General features: G+C 34.8%; 1 protein-coding gene across 4 annotated transcripts in view; it reads left to right on the top strand.

The window, feature by feature from the left end:
• Positions 1 to 18,383, top strand: part of DPY19L3 (dpy-19 like C-mannosyltransferase 3) — a 35,329-nt gene that overhangs the window by 4,726 nt on the left and 12,220 nt on the right. For 2 of the 4 annotated variants that reach the window (XM_086758062.1, XM_086758061.1), the window contains exons 4-15: positions 5,811 to 5,901; positions 6,744 to 6,865; positions 7,065 to 7,210; positions 8,984 to 9,107; positions 9,497 to 9,631; positions 11,308 to 11,439; positions 12,530 to 12,631; positions 12,973 to 13,046; positions 13,283 to 13,441; positions 15,007 to 15,129; positions 15,494 to 15,605; positions 16,075 to 16,131. In XM_086758062.1, coding sequence (XP_086614188.1) covers positions 5,811 to 5,901; positions 6,744 to 6,865; positions 7,065 to 7,210; positions 8,984 to 9,107; positions 9,497 to 9,631; positions 11,308 to 11,439; positions 12,530 to 12,631; positions 12,973 to 13,046; positions 13,283 to 13,441; positions 15,007 to 15,129; positions 15,494 to 15,605; positions 16,075 to 16,131 — 1,377 coding nt within the window. Of the gene's footprint in view, positions 1 to 5,810; positions 5,919 to 6,743; positions 6,866 to 7,064; positions 7,211 to 8,983; positions 9,108 to 9,496; positions 9,632 to 11,307; positions 11,440 to 12,529; positions 12,632 to 12,972; positions 13,047 to 13,282; positions 13,442 to 15,006; positions 15,130 to 15,493; positions 15,606 to 16,074; positions 16,132 to 18,383 lie in introns of all 4 variants that reach the window. The other 2 variants (XM_086758064.1, XM_086758063.1) reach the window with 2 other exon arrangements.

The following is an 18,383-nucleotide window of genomic DNA, read 5'->3' as shown; positions in this document are numbered from 1 at the left end:
TGTTGTCTCTGTAGCTCTCATTTCATCCTAAGGAGTTGATATGATAACTCGTAACAATGGAACATGAGCCAATTCCAGCCAATTTGATGGAAAGATTCTAAAAAGCATTAAGTTCACCTACCAGCAGGTTAAAGGAGAAAGAGATGCAGGTATTCTCTGATCTCACATTGTACCTTCTTCAGTAAGATGTTAACTCCACCAGATAATGCATGTGGCTACAGTGCTAATTTTAAACTAATAACAACAAGAAAAGCTTTAATGAGATTTCACATGTCATTAGAGATAAAATAACCAGTTGTAACACAGAGCCAAAAGTGATCAGGCTTCGTGCATGCTCCTGCTTTTTGGAGCTTTGTGTTCAGTGAGTACATACTGTTTGTTTTGCATGTATGCACTCTCAACTTACGTTGTTTCTAAGGATATCTTCCCAAATAGAAGGCCACAGCTCTAACGTCATTGATCAGACAAATGCAATTTATTTTGTAAACGCGTCCCAAGCAAGATTCAAAGGTGCTTTTTAAAGATTTGTTCTCAAATTGTGTATCACAACTTGAGACCAAACTGGTAGCATCCCCTGCAGTTTATTTGAAAATAGAAAGAAGGTTGGGGATGAGTCAAGTCTGATTAAATTTTCTGCAATTGTCTGCCAAGTCAGACTCTGTGTTTTCACTTTGATTAACACAAAGCTTTCTACGGTTTTACTGTTAACCTCAATATAGTCTGGACTTGTTTTCTTGCCAGTATCCATATCAGAGCATTTTGTGGCCATAAGTGAGACTAGCAAGATAAGAAATCTAAACTGTATTTTTATACACTTTTTCTTAACTAAGTAGAGGAAGAATACATTCAAATATACATGGATGAGATAAAGATTAAACAAAATACTGTTTTATGAGCAGTACAGGAAGAGAAGACTGCATGTGAAGAGCCTGTGAAATTTCCTGCAAAGCTGAGACAAGAAGGCTCATTCTAACAACTGTAAAACAGTATATAGAGATCTCTCTGCCTGTATGTATACGTGGACATTGTAGTATCTCCAGATGTATGCACATGCGTTCCAGCATTTCTTAATTGGCTAATCTTATAATTACAGCATATGCCACATACTAATAAAAGATAAGAATAACTTATACTATGGAACAGTCTGAGAGCCTCAAAAGTAATGTTCAAAATAAATGGAAACTTTGCTTTTTTTTCTCGTAACAGTTCATCGTTTGGACAAAGCATGTATTTTTGCACATATAAACTAAATTTTCTAAAAATTTTGAAAGAGTAAGTTTTGTTTTAATGTGTACCCCAGCCCTAATTCTCGGGAAGAAGAACTGTAGTCTAATTCTTGGCACACAATTACATGCCTTGCTTAATGAAGTGCAGAAGTTATTTTGGTTTATTTTATCTTTATTAAATGTTACATTTAGAAGAAATAGAAGCAATACTGGTACATATTCAGTGTTTCATTAACCCTCATGCCTATGAAACATAGCAGTGCATCACCACTGCTCTGAAACATGGAAAGGAAAGTAAATTCTAAATCAGTTATATTTCCATACATTTAAAATTACTGACTTGAGTTACTCTAAATTGGCTGTAAACAGTGCAAATTTGTGAATTTTGTGTTACTGAACTTTGATATAAAAATTATATAACAACATATTATCCACCTGAACTTTTTTCCTTTCTTCTGAAAAGCTGCAGTTAGTCAGATGGTAAAAATTAATGTACAAAAGGGTATGTGTGGCTACTAAATTAATATAGTGAGTCTTAATGGGAGACCTGTTTTGTCTTTTTTTTTTCTTTTATGTGAAGGTACTGCTCTCTTTGTACATTAGTAGAGGGAGGTCTGCAGTTTATCTGACACTTTTACACTAAACTGGACAGAGGTTTTTACATATACTAGTTAGGTACAAAAGGTGGAATTTTTGTTCTAAAGACCCCATTGATATATGAACATTATGGTTGCTTAGTTACAAAATTGTACAGTTTGCCAATTGTATTCAACCCTAAAAATTGAAAGTAAAAAGAGTTCATTATGCAAAGTCATGAGTTCTAACTTCTAAGTAACTGAAGTTCCGTACACTTGTAGTGATTGCATTTCTGTAATTTCCATTGCAATTCATTGAAAGCCAGTTCAGTTTTGAGTGTCTTCCAGCAATGGTTCACCTGAAAAACTGCTCTGTGGTTGTTTCACTGTTCTGTTCTATTTTGAGTATGCCTTTCAACAGTGCATTGATTTCAGCTGCTGCAGTATCTGTGACTCTTGTTCTTATTTGCTAGTAAATATGCATGCTGTTATAAATTTGCTGTGGTCGTTGGAGAAAGACATAATACAGTTTCCTTATCAGAAAAACTGAAAATACAGATCTCAAGGAGTGGTTTATGCCATGAAAGAGGTACATGATTGGTTTTTGTTTTGTTTTTTAATCCCAAGACCTCCTGAAGGAACTACGAAAAAAAAGTATAATGCAGAATACCGTGTCCATTAGTGTTTGTGTACACTTCCAGTAGGAGTCACAGAAGGTTATAATCACTTACCTTGACCAAACAATTTTGAAGAAAAAAGTTCTAATCTCTTCTGAGATGCATTAAAACAATAAAGATTTCTGTTTATGATGGTGAAAGCCAAAACAGATTTCTTAGCCAAGAACCCTTTCTCAGTTTTCTGAAAACGTTCTGGCACTACACATATAAAATGCCTAGTCTATTTTCAGTAATTTTCAATAGCAGTTTAGTGACTGCTCCTCAAGTATGCTATCTTTTAGGAACAGGATCTACTGTGAAAATAACAAAATACGTGGGGTGAGGGGACAACTGCATCACTTCTGTCAGCTGTTGAATTGCTTGTTCAAATGCAAACTGTGAAGAAACTTTTAACAGGAATGAGCAAAGGCCATATAGCAAACTAATACTGTAACGCAAAGATGTAAACTTCAGAGTTTTCATTTGTTCTTCATACCTTCTGAGTAAGCATTTAGACTACTATTACTGAATTTTCCTTTAATAAAATTTCTGCTTGCAAGATGTCTGGAATGAGAATATAAACTTTTAAATCTTTCAGACAGGCAGTATAATGATTCTGTGATTCTTCCTCTGAAGTGCTTATATTTTCCATTTTACATTTTGAATGTAAAAGGAAGATGAAAAAAAGTGTGAAAGTGAGTAGCCAGCTAATTAGAACTCTAAGAAGTGAATGCTTAAGCCATAAGGAGAAGGAGGGCCGTCCAGTACTTCGGTGATACTTTTCCAAAGAAGTACCTGTTGGGTGGTCACGGGTGCTTTTACTGTGGATCAAAAGCCTGATCTGAGTAGGAACTGTGCTATTCTAGCAGATGGGCGTGAGGTTAGCCAGCCAAGAGGCCGTGTACAAGGATTAAATACGTTTGCTGAAGGCATGATTTGTAACCAGGAGCACCGATCACAGCTATCTATATTGAGTTTCCGCTTGTATGGTTGAGATTATTTTCAAATCTTTCTGATCTTAAATTGAACAACTAAAAATATTTTCAGTTACACAAATTATGCTTTAGCTCTGTCAGAAAAGACAAGTAATTCGAGCTTTGCTTATGCTCTTTATTTATAGGAAAACTCAACTCAGACTCTGGCTGCTTGCTCAGTATTTCAAATGACTTAGTTAAGGAGTTTGAGGAGTTCTGGTTTGCTCTAGAATTTTGCACTGCCCTTAAGAGGAAGAGTCCTTTGTGTTTTGTTTTGAATGCTTAATATTGTTAGGATGTAATTGCATAAATTGAAATCATATGCAACTCTCTAGAGGAGAGCGTTCTTTTTTTCTTCTTTTTTTTCTTTTCCCTTGGAACAGCGGTAACTTCTTTGTTAAACACTCACAAATTGAATATACAGAAAGATAAAGATGGGCTCTTACAATGCTTACCCATAAGTCTGTATGTTTTTATTGACATGGAATACTAGGAAAAGTATAAATTGCTGTAGAACTGGAAAAGTATTGTGAGTGGATAAAACAGATGTTATCTTAGCATGAAACAGATGTAAAACTCACGAGTGTTTGTCTCATAAAGTATAGCATTTGGTTGAATACAGCTGGTCCCAGGATTACAAATTAATCATGTTTGAATGCATTTTTGCTAATTAGATCCCCCTCTGTGACTACTCTCTCCCCCTTAATAAATTCCAAATGTTAACATTCCTTCTCCTTTTTTTTTTTATGAGCACTTAGAATCAGCCACTCTTTAGTATTAGAAAACTTCTCAGTAGTGATGAATTTGAAACTAGAGCTCATTCAAAATCCAGCATTCTCATTTTTCTAAGTGTGTGGCTTTTAGTATTTAGTGCCAATGTCAGTTTCTTCTGTGGGTATTATAGTGATTTGTGTGTCGTAGAGCAGCTGGAGAGTTTAATTGTGAACTTACATTGAATCAGATGTGTTTTTATCTGTTGATTTTTCTCAGACCAGAACTAATATTAGGTTAGTTTGCCAACAGTTGACTACAATAAAACACATGTTTTGAGACAGGATTCTATACTGGGCAGTAGAGGAGGGAGGAACATGATTTTTTTTTAATCTAGCTTTATGTTAGCCCTGAGATAGTATTGATTCTATTCCAGCAAAACAGATGGGACTATATAAGAAAGGTGAAAGTCTTGGGATTCTGTGCAAGGTCGCATTAACCAGAATGGCATTCATAAAAATCTCAGAGAACTGTAACGTTCTGTTATTTCAGTAATGTTCTTTACTAAAGAAAGCTGATTTAATAAGATTATCTTCACAAATCTCACTTAAATTTCGTAATGACTTGCTTACACCGCATACAGGAATCTTATTGTGTTTTCAAATCTGAATATAAACCTTATCTGACTTACTGCTTATGAGAGGTATTTGCCGGGATGTTTTTCTATAAACTACTAAAAAGATCACTAATAGTAAAACAATTTTTTATAAGATGCCTATTATTTCTTGTCAGATTGGTTGTTCATGCAGTCTTATTTTTTTAAATCTGGTTGCCAAAGCTCTAAATTTGTTAAATTTCGTTAGGTCTTCACAACTAATGAGTTAACAAAAGGAGGTGAATTCCAAACCAAAGTTCCTCTACTGAGAGCAGTTTTCTCTAGGAGAGCTTTCATATCTCACTAGGCTCCACCTGCTGCAATAAGAGCCAAGAAGAGGCATAGTTTGAAGTGTACATAGTTTACATAATTTGAACATTTTAAAATTTAAAATTATAACGTTACCTACACCTGAATACAAGTAATGAATTGCTTTTCCTTTAACCTGTAAGTTAAGCATGAGAGTGGTGAACAGCTGGCTTCCTGTAGGAAACAGCATTTAACAAGCGGGCAGCAGCATAGCCTGCCAGCTGAGATCTCAAGTGGCATTATGGTGCAGTCCCAAGTGTAGCACAGTGAATTAATTGAGCCTTAAGGTGGCAAAGCCACGGAACACAATGGGATATGCGCATCTGGAAGAAAAGGTTAAATGCATGGAGAAAGCATATGCAGTTTTGAAGTCCAGCTGTTAGCCACTGCAACTATCTAAACATTTAGTATTACAAAAAATAGAAAAAGGTCCAAAATGTTTTCGAGCAGCATATCAGAATCACAAAAGGCATATACATTTCATGCAAATGGCATTGACATCTCAGCCATTTGCCTCTCACCTTAATTTATGCATGTATTTTACCTTTATTTGAGCTAGGTTGCATAGAATGCACAAACCTAAGCACTCAAACCACTGTTTAGGTCAATTTCCCTGGTGCAGCAAGAATTTCAGTTGAAGGCAGCTTCATATGATTGTGAAAAGCAAATGGAAAGTGAATTTACTATTGAACTTTCACTTGCAGGAAGTTGAAAGAGAAATTTCATTCAGAACAGAATGTGGACTTTATTATTCCTACTACAAACAGATGATTCAGGCTGCTTCCATCCAGCAAGGTATTGTAAACTGTAAAGTAAGTTTTACTTTGTGTTGTCGGCTGACTATTTTTAATATTTTTTCAAGTATAGTTGAGAACAAGGAATACCATAACTGTCAAAGATAGCGTAACAATTTAGTTTATTCTGTTCATACGCCAGGGAGCCACTAAGTTATGGACATAATAAATTTCACACTGATACATTGGTTTCTGTGCCACACCTTCACATTCTGATGAAGGCAATCACTTTGAGGGACAACTTTCGTATCTGTTAAGGTTTCAACCTTGCTAGTTCGTTCAGTCTATTAGCTTCCTTTTTCCTCTTCTCTTGTTTAATTATAATTATGATCTATTTGTGAGAAGGGGCAATTTTTTTTGCTATATGTCTGGACAGTAAGTGACACAATGAGCAGCTTCCAAGAAACTCATACATGATGCTGGGGTTTTCTGTGACAGTCTCGTGTTCTCTAGATATTTAACTGTTGCTCCCAAGCAATTTTGCTTATACTACACTTTTGGCAATATTGACATCACCTATATTCACAGTAGGGACAAGAATGGTTCTCAAGATCCAGGATGTACCACAGATTCTATGCTAGGAATGCAAGCGTAAGAATACATTTATACGTTACTAAATATATAGAACTTGAATTAGCACTCTGAGTCACATTTGAAGCAGGGAAACTGAATACCTTGGAAGGTCATGTTGATTCAGAGCTAGTGTGATCTGAATCCTTGACTCAAAGTTTGCAGTTTTTGATTAGAGATCCTAAAATACCTTTGAAAAAGTTATTCACTGTTCAAATGAAGATGGAGGGGGAAAATGACAATCTCCTATTTCAATTTCTCTTTATCATTAAGGTTTACATGGTTTAGTATATGACAATAAAACTGAATCTGTGAGGACAATTAACATACTTGAAAGAATGAATGTTTACCAGGAGGTGTTTCTCAGCATTCTGTATAGGATTCTTCCAATTCAGGTAGGCATTTATTTATGGCTTTAGATTGTAAGTACATTATGAAGATTGCACAGTGAATCATAGCTCCCCTTTTTAGTTGTTTGCTGATTAGACTTATTCCTAATACCTTCTTAATTTGTAAAAGCAAAACCTAATTCATACTAAGTATAATCCCCCCATGAGTGTTTTATGTCAACATCAATATTCTTGTGTTTTACAGCAATACCTAGAGCCCGTTTATTTTTATATCTACACTTTGTTTGGACTTCAGGCAGTTTATGTCATTGCTCTGTATGTAACAAGCTGGCTTCTTAGTGGAACATGGCTTTCAGGGTTGTTGGCAGCTTGCTGGTATATTACAAACAGGTAAGTGAGATTAAACATTCAATCTTTCTAAAAATTGTACCTCATGTCAAAGGTAAGGCATTAAACGCTCAAGTGCATGATTAACTGGATGAAAAAATGAAAGTATAAGATCTCTCCAGATTAGCCAGAAAATGGAAAAATGCTTAAGTAATACAAAATAATTAGGAAGTAGTCAGAAGTGAGCTGACATTGCAGACTAGGATTTTAAAGTTTCAAGAAGTTTGAGTAGAAAATTTTGGCTTAAATTGTTCTCTGAAAGTGGACTACATCTTTCAGGTGTGTCTGGATCTCCAGGTGATGTATCCTGTCTTCTCCAGCCTAGGATCCCTTGAGTGTTAAAGACACCTACATATATGCCCTTCAGGTCTCTCCTCACTGCCCCACACCCAGCCTTCAGGGATTCCTTCAGCAACCTAAGATCATCAAAAGTTCAGCTTTTCTGTTCCCTTATTCCTGTAAACATCTGCTACACTAAGACTCAGAGAAAAAAAAGATGGTAATTGAGCTGTTCTAGTGCTATATCACTTGACTTCTCAATTTGGGGAGAAAAATTAAAGAACTGGCTTTAGGCCAGCAGTAAGCTGCTGTCATGAAGCTAAGGCTGGTGACATGGGCTGTTATCTGTAACTTAATAAAGAAAATAAAAATATATTGTCAGTTCTATCAAAACTGTTTGATATCTTAATCAGCAGCTGTAATAAGTTTATCTGCAAGCAAGTCCATTAGAAAAGAATTGTAAGTGGTAAAATGTTTCTTTCTCCTAATATGAAAGTAGTTTAAAAATACATGCAATGTGCAGTAACTCACATGTTTATTTCATGAGATCATCTTTTCCATTTACAGAATATTTGGAGCAGGTTTGTCCATCTTTCTAATAATTAAAGAACAATGGAAGCTTGCTATCCTTTATGCAAATAGAATAAGTGCATGGAATTGATTTGGATAAAGACTTTCTGTCCAGATGAAGTACATCTGAAGCTACTGAGTAGCTCCGTTTTAGGTGTTTTTTAAATCCAGCTAAGCGTATCTCAGATGTATTGCTTACTTTCCTTTTAGCAAGTATTTTCTTTACACAAGAATAAAGGGAATTATTTTTTGGTTTTAACTTTTAATTCAGGTTTTATAAATGACTGCCCTTTGGGGAAGTTTTACTAACTTCTGTCACATGCTTTTTATGTTAGAGCATTCAAAAATGATCAGACATTCCTAACTGGTTTAGCAGTATTCAAATCCAGTGCACTGGGTCACAGTGAAGAGATTAATACCTATTTATTCTTACGTGTGCTTTTTACAAGCCAAAAAATGAAGTAAAATCACCTATGGTGTGAAAACACAACAGGACATGGTTTAGTAGGCATCGTGGTGCTGGGTTGACAGTTGGACTTGATGAACTTAGAGGTCTTTTTCCAACTGTAATGATTCTATGATAACTCTACGTGTTTGGTTTTGGGAGTGTTTTTGTTTGGGGGTTTGTTCATTTTCAAATTGCCCAAGCTGTGCTTCATAATTAAGAATTAATAGATAGTTTAAGTTTTTTAACAGGAAGTGAAGCTAAAGTACAATATTTGAGCTACAGAAGCAATGGAGGACTTGCAGAACCTTTATAATCGTATTTTTTCAGAGCTAAGCATGTTGAAGGAACTAGAGTGTAAAGCCTTAGTTTTTATCACTAAGTAGTTGAAATACCACAAAAATGCCAGTCATTGCAACCTCTGTCACTAAGTTGGTGTTTTATTTGTTTTAAATTTATGAAACTCCATTTGTTTTGTACAGAATAGATACTACACGAGTAGAGTTCACCATTCCTTTAAGAGAGAACTGGGCACTACCATTCTTTGCTGTTCAGATAGCAGCCATCACATACCTACTCCGAACTCATTTACAGCCTATTCAAGAAGTGAGTATTTCTGACAAGTGTGACGCAGTAAAATTAGTCTCGGAAAATTCTCTTAATCTTAGGACAAAATACTTCATGAGTGTTTATAGCAGTGGATATTGCACATATTGCGTATTAATCTACAGGCTGAAATTGTTTGAGATCTCACCATTTTACAGTGGTAAAATACAGGCTTAAACACAAGAACTTGTAACTCAAAAGTGTTTGTTATCCTCCAAACAGTTATTGCAGTTAGAAAACTCTTAGCAATATTTAAAAAATGGATTTAAAATAAAACCAAATTAAGGTGGGTTTTGGTTGTTTTTCGTTGAGATTTTGGGGGGTTTTTTGCTTGTTTTGTTTTTTGATGAAGGAAACTAGAAAGTTAAAACTTCTTTCCCTTCTTCCAGAAATTGACCCTTATGACTGTATTCATAGCAACATTTCTCTTTAGCCTGACTTGGCAGTTTAACCAGTTTATGATGCTGATACAAGCATTGGCATTGTTCATACTGGACTGCTTTGACATGCTTCCCACAGCCAAGGTAAGATCCTATTTGGAAATAACCAAACTTTTTTCTTTTCTATCATAAAGCTAAAAGTTTTGGAGGTAGTTTACTAACCATTGGCCTGAATGCCCAAAGTAATACAGACCATACACTGTGCTACTTTGTGCTTTTAAGTAATCACAGTGTATATACTGCAAGTGTAAAAATGAATAATCAGAACACCACCATTTCTGATCTTTTTTCAGATTATTTTATTTCACTTTATGTAATTCACTTCTATTGTTTAATTTTTTGTCTAGTTTTGTTTAGACACAGCTATGTTTTGGCACTATTAAGGAAATGCTTTTAAACACCATTGTAACATTTGATCTAATACCGCAGCTTAAGCATGTCCTCTGGAAGTAGCCAGAAAAAAAAGTAGCATAAGAAATCTTTGCCTAAGCTGAAGTCATAACAATGTATGACTTTTGCCTCAGGTATTGTGCACCCGTGTTTGAAAGTTACAAGTAGGCACTGTACCACAAAGAGAAGGAAGAAGACAGACCAGATTGCTCAAGAGAAGCAGTTGTCTTTTGTACGTTGAAATTCACCACAAAATAACAACATTGTCACTGCTGCTGAACTGAATGAGCCAAGAAGTAAAACAAGTGTTACAAAGAAGATAAGGGATCATTTACAGTCAATCTTAGGAAATAGAAAAATACTATAGATGATGAAAACATTGTCTTTGGATTTCATGTAACTGAAATTCTACCTAGATGATTTTAGCCCTTGTAAAAACTTACAGTAGTTGAAAAAACTGTACTTTAAGGAAGTTTACAGTAGGATGAAGAGTAATTCCTGTTAATTTCCTTTTAAATTTGAAGCAGACTTGAATATTAGTGATTATCTTAACTGAAAATTCGTATGGTGGCTGCATATCAAAATAAATGTGGTTTATTTAACAGTTTCTAAACGCTTTATTATATCTGCAAATGTAAGGTGAAGTTAGCAATTGATGTGACTAATCAGGTACCTTAAAAGCTGGCAAATTACCAGCTTCATCCTGATTTGTACTGAAGTGGACTTACTGCACCGCTCTTACTCCATATTCATTTTCCAAAAAGTGCTACTTAAATTTGTTGGAGTTTGTTGGGCTACTTAATACTGACTTACACCACTGCTGTAATAGAAGACTGAACTCAGGATCTTTGTGTCAGGTAAAATTTATGTTTTGGTGCCACTGTATCAGAAAATCAGCAGTTTTTTGGTGTTTGCATTCAGTTTAATGTTTGTAATAGTTTAGTATAGCTCAAAAGTACTAAACTGTTATAAAAAATTAGAGAAATCAGCTGATGTTGGATTGCTGGACTGCATTGAGCCATAACTCTTTAGTCATAAAGACATCAGAGAGCCTACAGAAACACTTGACTAAGAAAATACAGAACACCTTCCAAATATTAAGTAATTCATATTTTCCTCAGTCTTCAACTGTTTAACTTATTTACTTTAATATAGCATCAGGCTTCCCTAGGCATAAAGTATTAACCTGACTAGTTCAGGACATAAATACAGAAAGGATATAGTAACAGCTATAAGTGTAATGATTTAGTGCAAGGTGATACATTATTTGTAAAAATAATTGATGTTGAAATAAATTATAAAACATATTCAAAGAAAAGCAGCTATGACTGTAAAGTTTTGTAGGCATAAAAATCTAATTATTGTTACAGGTTATGTGGCTGTATTTCATTCAAATTTCTGGATTACTGCTAGTCTGTGTCCTGCAGTTCTTTAATTCTATGATTCTTGGATCATTACTGATAAGTTTTAATGCTTCTGTCTTGATAGCAAGAACAATCCAGGTAGGTATCAAAATATTTCTGTAGCACTAAATAAAGTGTGATGTACGTAGATAAGTGAGTAATTTATATGCATTATAATCTTAAATTACTAATACTAATTAAAGGAATTATTATAGCATAAACCAGCAAAAACATTGCATGATCAAATAATGAATTCAATTACTGTAACTACAGCATAACCAACACATCAGACACGATAATTCTGTGATTGCTATTAACATTTATTATTGTGCAAGCTGCAGTTTTGGATCCTGCAAAAAAAATTTGCATAAACAGATTTCACACCTGTTTCAGCAGGACTTGTATTTATGGATCTGCCTCCAACAAAATACACTGTGAGCGTTAGGCATGTCACATTCAGTTTACTGAAATCTATTGTTTCTTTCAAAGATTAGGATTTTTTTCCTGTATTTACAGTTATCTTTTTTTCCAGTACTGGCATTGACAGCCTCTAACCAGAATATGTGAACTTACAGGGCCATTCCTGCTGTCTCTCACTCGTGATATTTTAAAATCAGGACTGTGGGTTTGTAGTTAGACAATGTCTGCACCTATTCCAAGCTGCCTCTGAGCAGCCAAAGAACTGTTCTCAGATCTGGAGCTTTGAAATGGAAAATTGCTCAAAATTCTATCAATGGACAGTTAGAACCAGAAGACATCTTTGCCGCATTATAAGTAGATATTTCAAAAGGCACACAATACTATTGAAATGAGGAGAATCTTGGAAAATGACCAGTTGCACTGGGTGCCAGCAGTTTGGTAAATATAAAGGGACCGCCTCTGAAGATAGGCTCTTGGGCTAATTACAAAACTCTCCCAGATCAATAGGCTGGGGAGTTTTTATGGTGGTGTCCCCTCCGTTTGGTGGAAGAAATGTGTCTTTATTCTGGATACTTGGTTATGTTTGCATTTACATTTTTGCATTACATGAACCTAATACAGATTTGATCCTGATGAGGCCTAGCAGATAAGCCATTTCAGATGGTCTGTGTTGCTTTTGTTCTGAATACATACAAATGTACTGAAATACTAATATTTTGTTCCAAATAGAGACAAAAAAGTACTGAAATACTAATTTTCTTCTTTCTAGAAAAACCTAAAAAAGGGTGGCTTGCTTAATAGGCTTGCGAAACTTATCCTCCATGTACTATTAGTCTTGTTCTTGACTCTCCTAATAAATAAATTTATCAAGGTAAGCAAATAATTTTTAATATAGAAACATACAAAATGTATTATGTTAAAAGCTATTTGTTAATTATTTACAGTAGTATCATTTTTAAAAGTGCAGTGAGATTTCACTGGTTTTCAGAGGTTGTGTTTTAGAAATGAAAGATTGTTTTGCTTATCTTTTTGGTATATAGATTTTAAAACATTCTTAAAACTGCATAAATTAACACCAAATAATTGAATATGGATTCATAACTTGAAGCTTACCTGTAATTTTATAATAAGTATAATTTATACTGCATTCTTAGACTGCTGAGCCTTTACAAAGATTTCCATTTAATTTCCTTTCTTTTTCCCTCTTTGTAGAAAATTCTTAATCTTGAGTCAGATGAACATATATTCAAATTCCTGAAAGCAAAATTTGGATTTGGGGCAACAAGGTATGATTTAGCTGCAATTTTACTTTTTTGTATGACTTCATTAAGTGAAGCCTGCAGGTTGTTGCTCAAAATCTTGGTGAGAAATCATGGATTTTTACCTCACTTATGTCACCCGTTTTCCTTTATAATAATCTGCACAACTGCCTTTATAATTACTTGAAAAAAAGGAAACTTTGGTCCTTTTTGATATCAAGTTACGTAATACATTATGACAAGGATTATTCTTTTTTCTTTAGAGATTTTGATGCTAACCTGTATCTTTGCGAAGAAGCTTTTGGTTTACTACCATTAAATACTTTTTCAAGACTCTCGAATACATTACTTTTTTGCGTCTACGTATTTGTTCTCTTCCTTATGACAGTAGCAGCTGTAATTGTTGCCTTTCGGAACCTCAGGTAAAATATGTTTTAAGAATAATTCAGATTTTTGTCAATTTTCTCTTCTTCAATAGGCTAAGGAACTGACAGTTGAATACAGCAGCATAAGGTATTACTTTCCACAGGTACCAAGGAAACAGTAGGACAAGTAATAGCAAGATCAGGCAAAATAAGTAACTTCCTATTAAAGCTAAAAATGTAAAGGATGTAACGAGACTAAACAAAGAAGCATTCATCCCTAGATTCCTTCAAGCTCTTTTGTTTGCTGTTGAAGTTTTGTGTGGGCTCATGTGTGTATGTGTAGGGTCGTTTGGTTGGGGCTTTTGGGGTGGAGGGGAAGCCGGGGAAGGGTGTCTTTAGAGAAAACAGTGTTAGTTTCTTTAGTTCATCCCATTTTCCCTGTGCAAAGCACTTCAAATCAAAGATTTCCCTGCAGTATCCTCAAACTGCCCAGAAATGAGGTAGGATAGTCTGTGCTGAACTTTCTGTGATCTGTGTGGAGAAGCAGGAGTGGTGAACTGCAACTGTTCATCACTGCTGCCAGTTCCCATAGCTAAACTGTAGGATTTGGAGGAATTTACAGAACACTAGTAGGAAATCAGTACTGAACCACTATTTTGAAAAAAAAAAAAAAAAAAAAAAAAAAGTAAATGGTTCATTATAGACCACTCAGTTTTACATTTACCACTTGGGGCAAAAGTTAGAAGGGATGATATAAAACTTGATTAAGCAAAAATTCAAGGAACGTCCCATAACTAACGCCACTCATTCTAGATTTTATGGAGAACAGGATAAAAGGGGGAGAGAGAGGGTCCAAGACATTCTGACTCTGAAACTATGTTATGATAATTGTGAAGTTCATAGTCATCTGCAAGGCATGTTGGTACTGTTCAGCCAACCTCTTGAAAAAACAGCTGCATCAATCCATTTTAAATACAAACAGAAGACTCTGCAGCTCTTATTTTCGGTAATCCTAAATGTAATCCCAAACATTACCCTGATTTTTAACACTGCTCAGTTATCTCAATTATCTCGCACCTGAAAAAACAGGGAAAACACCCACACATTTAAGCAGCTTCTTTTTTTAGATCTGCCCTCCACATACATTCACAAGGCTAGCAACCTCAAGCAATAGCCAGTCCTTTCAGCGCATCTTTTCTGTAAACTTATTTCCAACCTATGGCTTTAGTAGCATCCAGATATGCTAGCACAGCCCCACAAAATACAGGTAAGTTCTTCGCTTTCATCGGAAGCCCTATGAACCTTAGGGCTGTAGGGAGTAGCTGCTTCAAGCAATAAATCAGGCATGCCTTTCTGTAAACAATTTTGCATCATTCTAAACCAGCTCATTTAAAACCGTTGCATTTCTGGAAAACCAGACATGAAAATAAATTCCTGTTGCTGCATCAAGTTGGTGCTATCAGGCTTAATTATATCGTAGATATAACAGAAGATTGTGGACTGATAGCAGTAGCATTGCTCTTTAGCATCAGAAGGATTAAATGCTTTTTGAAGTACAGACAACTATATGAAAGGTGTTACGGAACTTAATGTAACACTTCTTATTTCTTCTCTTTACTTAGTGGTTCAAATCAAGTCCAGTTCATGGAAAAAATGGAAGAATGCACAATAACACTGAAGCCTGATGCTGCTTACAACTTAATTCACACGGTCCTTTTTGGATGTCTGGCATTAAGCACAATGAGGTATATTTTTTTTTAATTCTACTAAAGGCATTTTTAGGCAATTGAGTATATTTTGATAAGAGCGTAGAATACTCTGACCACAGACTGATAGGGTCATGAACTTTCTTTCTCTCCCTGATGCGTTTCTGCTTGTAGATAGAGGCATTTCCCAAAAATCCTGCCAAAAAGAATGTTTGGAAGCTTGGGAGCAGAGATGTTCTCAAGAGCACATAGCAAAGTGCCAAATCAGTCTTTTACTCAGTTATTTCAGAGTCCTGAAAGTCCAAGAAAACTGTGTTCAGAATTTCTCTAACATAACTGCTCTCAACAAGACAGCTTAGCAGAGCTCCGGATGATCAGCAAAAACTTGTCTCTGTTCTTACAGAATGAAGTACCTCTGGACATCCCACATGTGTGTATTTGCATCTTTTGGCCTGTGCAGTACAGAAGTGTGGAAACTTACCCTGAAGTGTGTTCATCTCTACACATCACAGAGGGTTAGCAGTATACTTACAGCATTTCATGAAATTTGTTTTTGCTCCATATCTAAACAAAATCAAGACTCAGAATTCTAAGACATCTGAAATGAATATTGTTTGTTGTCTTCTTAAACTGGACATCTTTGAAGTACATTTGTATCAATTTAGTAAGTAAAATGTATTTTCTAGTGGTTTATATATTAAACAATTCCATTTGAGTACACTAGATGGCAATATAGATGTGGTGATGAAAAGTAATTTTACTAAAAAAAGACCTAGTCACCATTTTAAGAAATCATCTGTCATTTGTGATGGGTCTGTAATAAGTTTTACTTGAAAGCAAGATCAGAATATGATCTCAAAATTCAAACTCTGTAAATAGTATCACATGATAAATATGTCAGGTATCAATACATTAAAAAATAAGTCTATCGAAATAAATTTATCATAAGAATAACCAATTTCTTTTTTTTCCGATTTCTCTTAGACACGTGTGATTAAGTATTCTGTACCAATAATTACATTACTATATGTTTCATATAAGGTAAGACTTTTTTCTCTCAGTTGTTTTGGCATCTTTTAGTTGCATGGAATTTTCCTTCTCTCCTAAAGGGGTGTTGTTTTATAAATAATTACATACAAGATTTGTAGCTGAATTTTAAAAATTAGGATAGGCTGCATGAAGTGCATACCTTGTATGTTAAGGATCAGTTGGGCTCATTTGATCCGAAGCAGTTGTTTGTAGATACAAATGTCTGTCTGACTGTATGTGTAAGTTTCCAGGTGTGATGTACATGCGCAATTTTATGGAAATATAAGTTGTCTGGTTTGGTTTTAACTAAGTTGCGGATAAAATGCAGATTGTTAATTTGTGTAGTGATTAATTGTAGGAGCAGAAATAATAATAATAATGTTCTATACTGCTGCCTCATCTTGTATGTTTTCAAGTACAGACTTGTGAAACTAGTCAAGTACTTATGTTATTTTCAGTCTGTCCCAGAAACAAATTATTATGGTCAAACATTTAAAGGTAAATTCTTCTGCTAGATGACTTTTAGGACTTTTTTCCATTGGTATGCTGGTTAGGGAAGTCATTTACCATTTTCATTATCTCTGAAAATGATAGAAATATTGACATGGGTGATGCCAAGAGCATGACATTCTAATACATAGTCTAATGTGACAGATCAACTAGGAATAACTTTCCTCCCACTCTTCATGAGCAGATGTGAAGTTGGTAAATCCTGTCAGATTCAATTCTGAAGTCAACAGAAGTCACTGATTTTCATAGGCTTTACATCAGTCATTAGTTGTGCTCAGTCTGCCTTTTGTAAGCTTGACAGTGTGTAGAAAAAATGACAAAAGGAAATGTTGTGTATTTCTATTCATAATATCTAATCCTGTTTCGCTAAGGATAGTCTTAATTTTCATTCTTGGACCAACAAGAATACTACATAAATAATGTAGTAGTACTTGCTTTTCACTTAGAGGCCAAAGAATTAATGCTTATACTTTGTGAATACAAAATTAGTGTCCTTGTATTTGAGAACTACTAAATTCCCATGATCATCAGTTAACTGTTCAACACCTCCAAGTTTGTGGCTAGCACAATTATCTAACTCTGGGCTTTCTAGCTAGAAAAATAATATTCATTAATATTAATGTTAATCTATATAGATTAGTTAATGCCATATGATAGTCCCAGCATTCATTGGATAGCATAGTGTCACCGGATTCTCAGTAGATTGCAGCGCAGGTTTGCAGCATGATCTAGAGGCAAAGCGGAGCCCATTTCCTTTTGTCTCCACCCTGGAGGACTCCAAGCTCTCAAAATGTTTAGCTATCCAATGTAGTTTAGTAAAGAAGAGAGGAAATATTAATTGATAAAGAGACACTACAGTCTCATTTCACAACTGCTTAATTTACTTACTAAGCTCTCGAGAGATCTTCTGAAGAGCAGAAATTTCTATTATAATACGAGTGTACTCCCCAAAACTGTAAGGTTGTGATACTGCCATAACTATATTTTAGATGTTTCTCAATCTACCAGCCAGTATTACTTTAAGAAATGCATGAAGTAAACAGTTAAACTAATAAGTATCTTAATTAGCCCAATTGTATCTCCTACTTCCCAGTCCTCCTACATAATTACCGTTTTAGTGAAAGAATGCAGATTTTTGCTAAGTAGCTCAGCAGCATCACATTCAAATTCATTCTGAACTCTTGGGTGAGTATTATCTAAATTGGATGATTTGTGGCTTTTTAGATAATCAGGCAGGTTTTCTTACACTTTCTCCTGTGACATTTCACTTTGCATGCCAGCAGTCCTTATTATCTAAAGAAAGCAGGTTTGGAATAGGTTTCACCATAACATCCTATGTAGAAAAGACCGATGCAAAGTAATCGGTTAGTCATTAGTGTTGTAATTGTCTTTCTTAATTGTTCCCTTTTATCCTTGAATATTCAATAGCTTAAATAACAAGAAACCCTTAAATAAATCTTTGTTCTGTTAGCTTTTTTTTTTTTTTTTTTTTGAAGGGTTAAGCTTTTCAATCCTTATTTCTTTACTCCAAATTTGATTTATGTATTCTTTGTCTTCGGTAAATTTTGAAATGTTTTCCCCCAATAGTCTATTGGATGTTGCCATTCAGTCACACTTTTTTTTTTCTTTCAGTGGTTCTCTTTTAATTCAAACTCCTAAAATGCCATTAATGACATCCATAGCACATCTAATGACTTCTGATACAGATTTCCTATCTTTTTTAATTTAGTTGTAAGATGCCTTTCCAAACTTTA

Source organism: Chlamydotis macqueenii, chromosome 13 (genome assembly GCF_036417535.1).
Source record: "Chlamydotis macqueenii isolate bChlMac1 chromosome 13, bChlMac1.mat, whole genome shotgun sequence".
Classification (NCBI taxonomy): Eukaryota; Metazoa; Chordata; class Aves; order Otidiformes; family Otididae; genus Chlamydotis; species Chlamydotis macqueenii.
The sequence above is the reverse complement of the archived record's forward strand: the minus strand, read 5'-3'. Positions and strand labels throughout refer to the sequence as shown.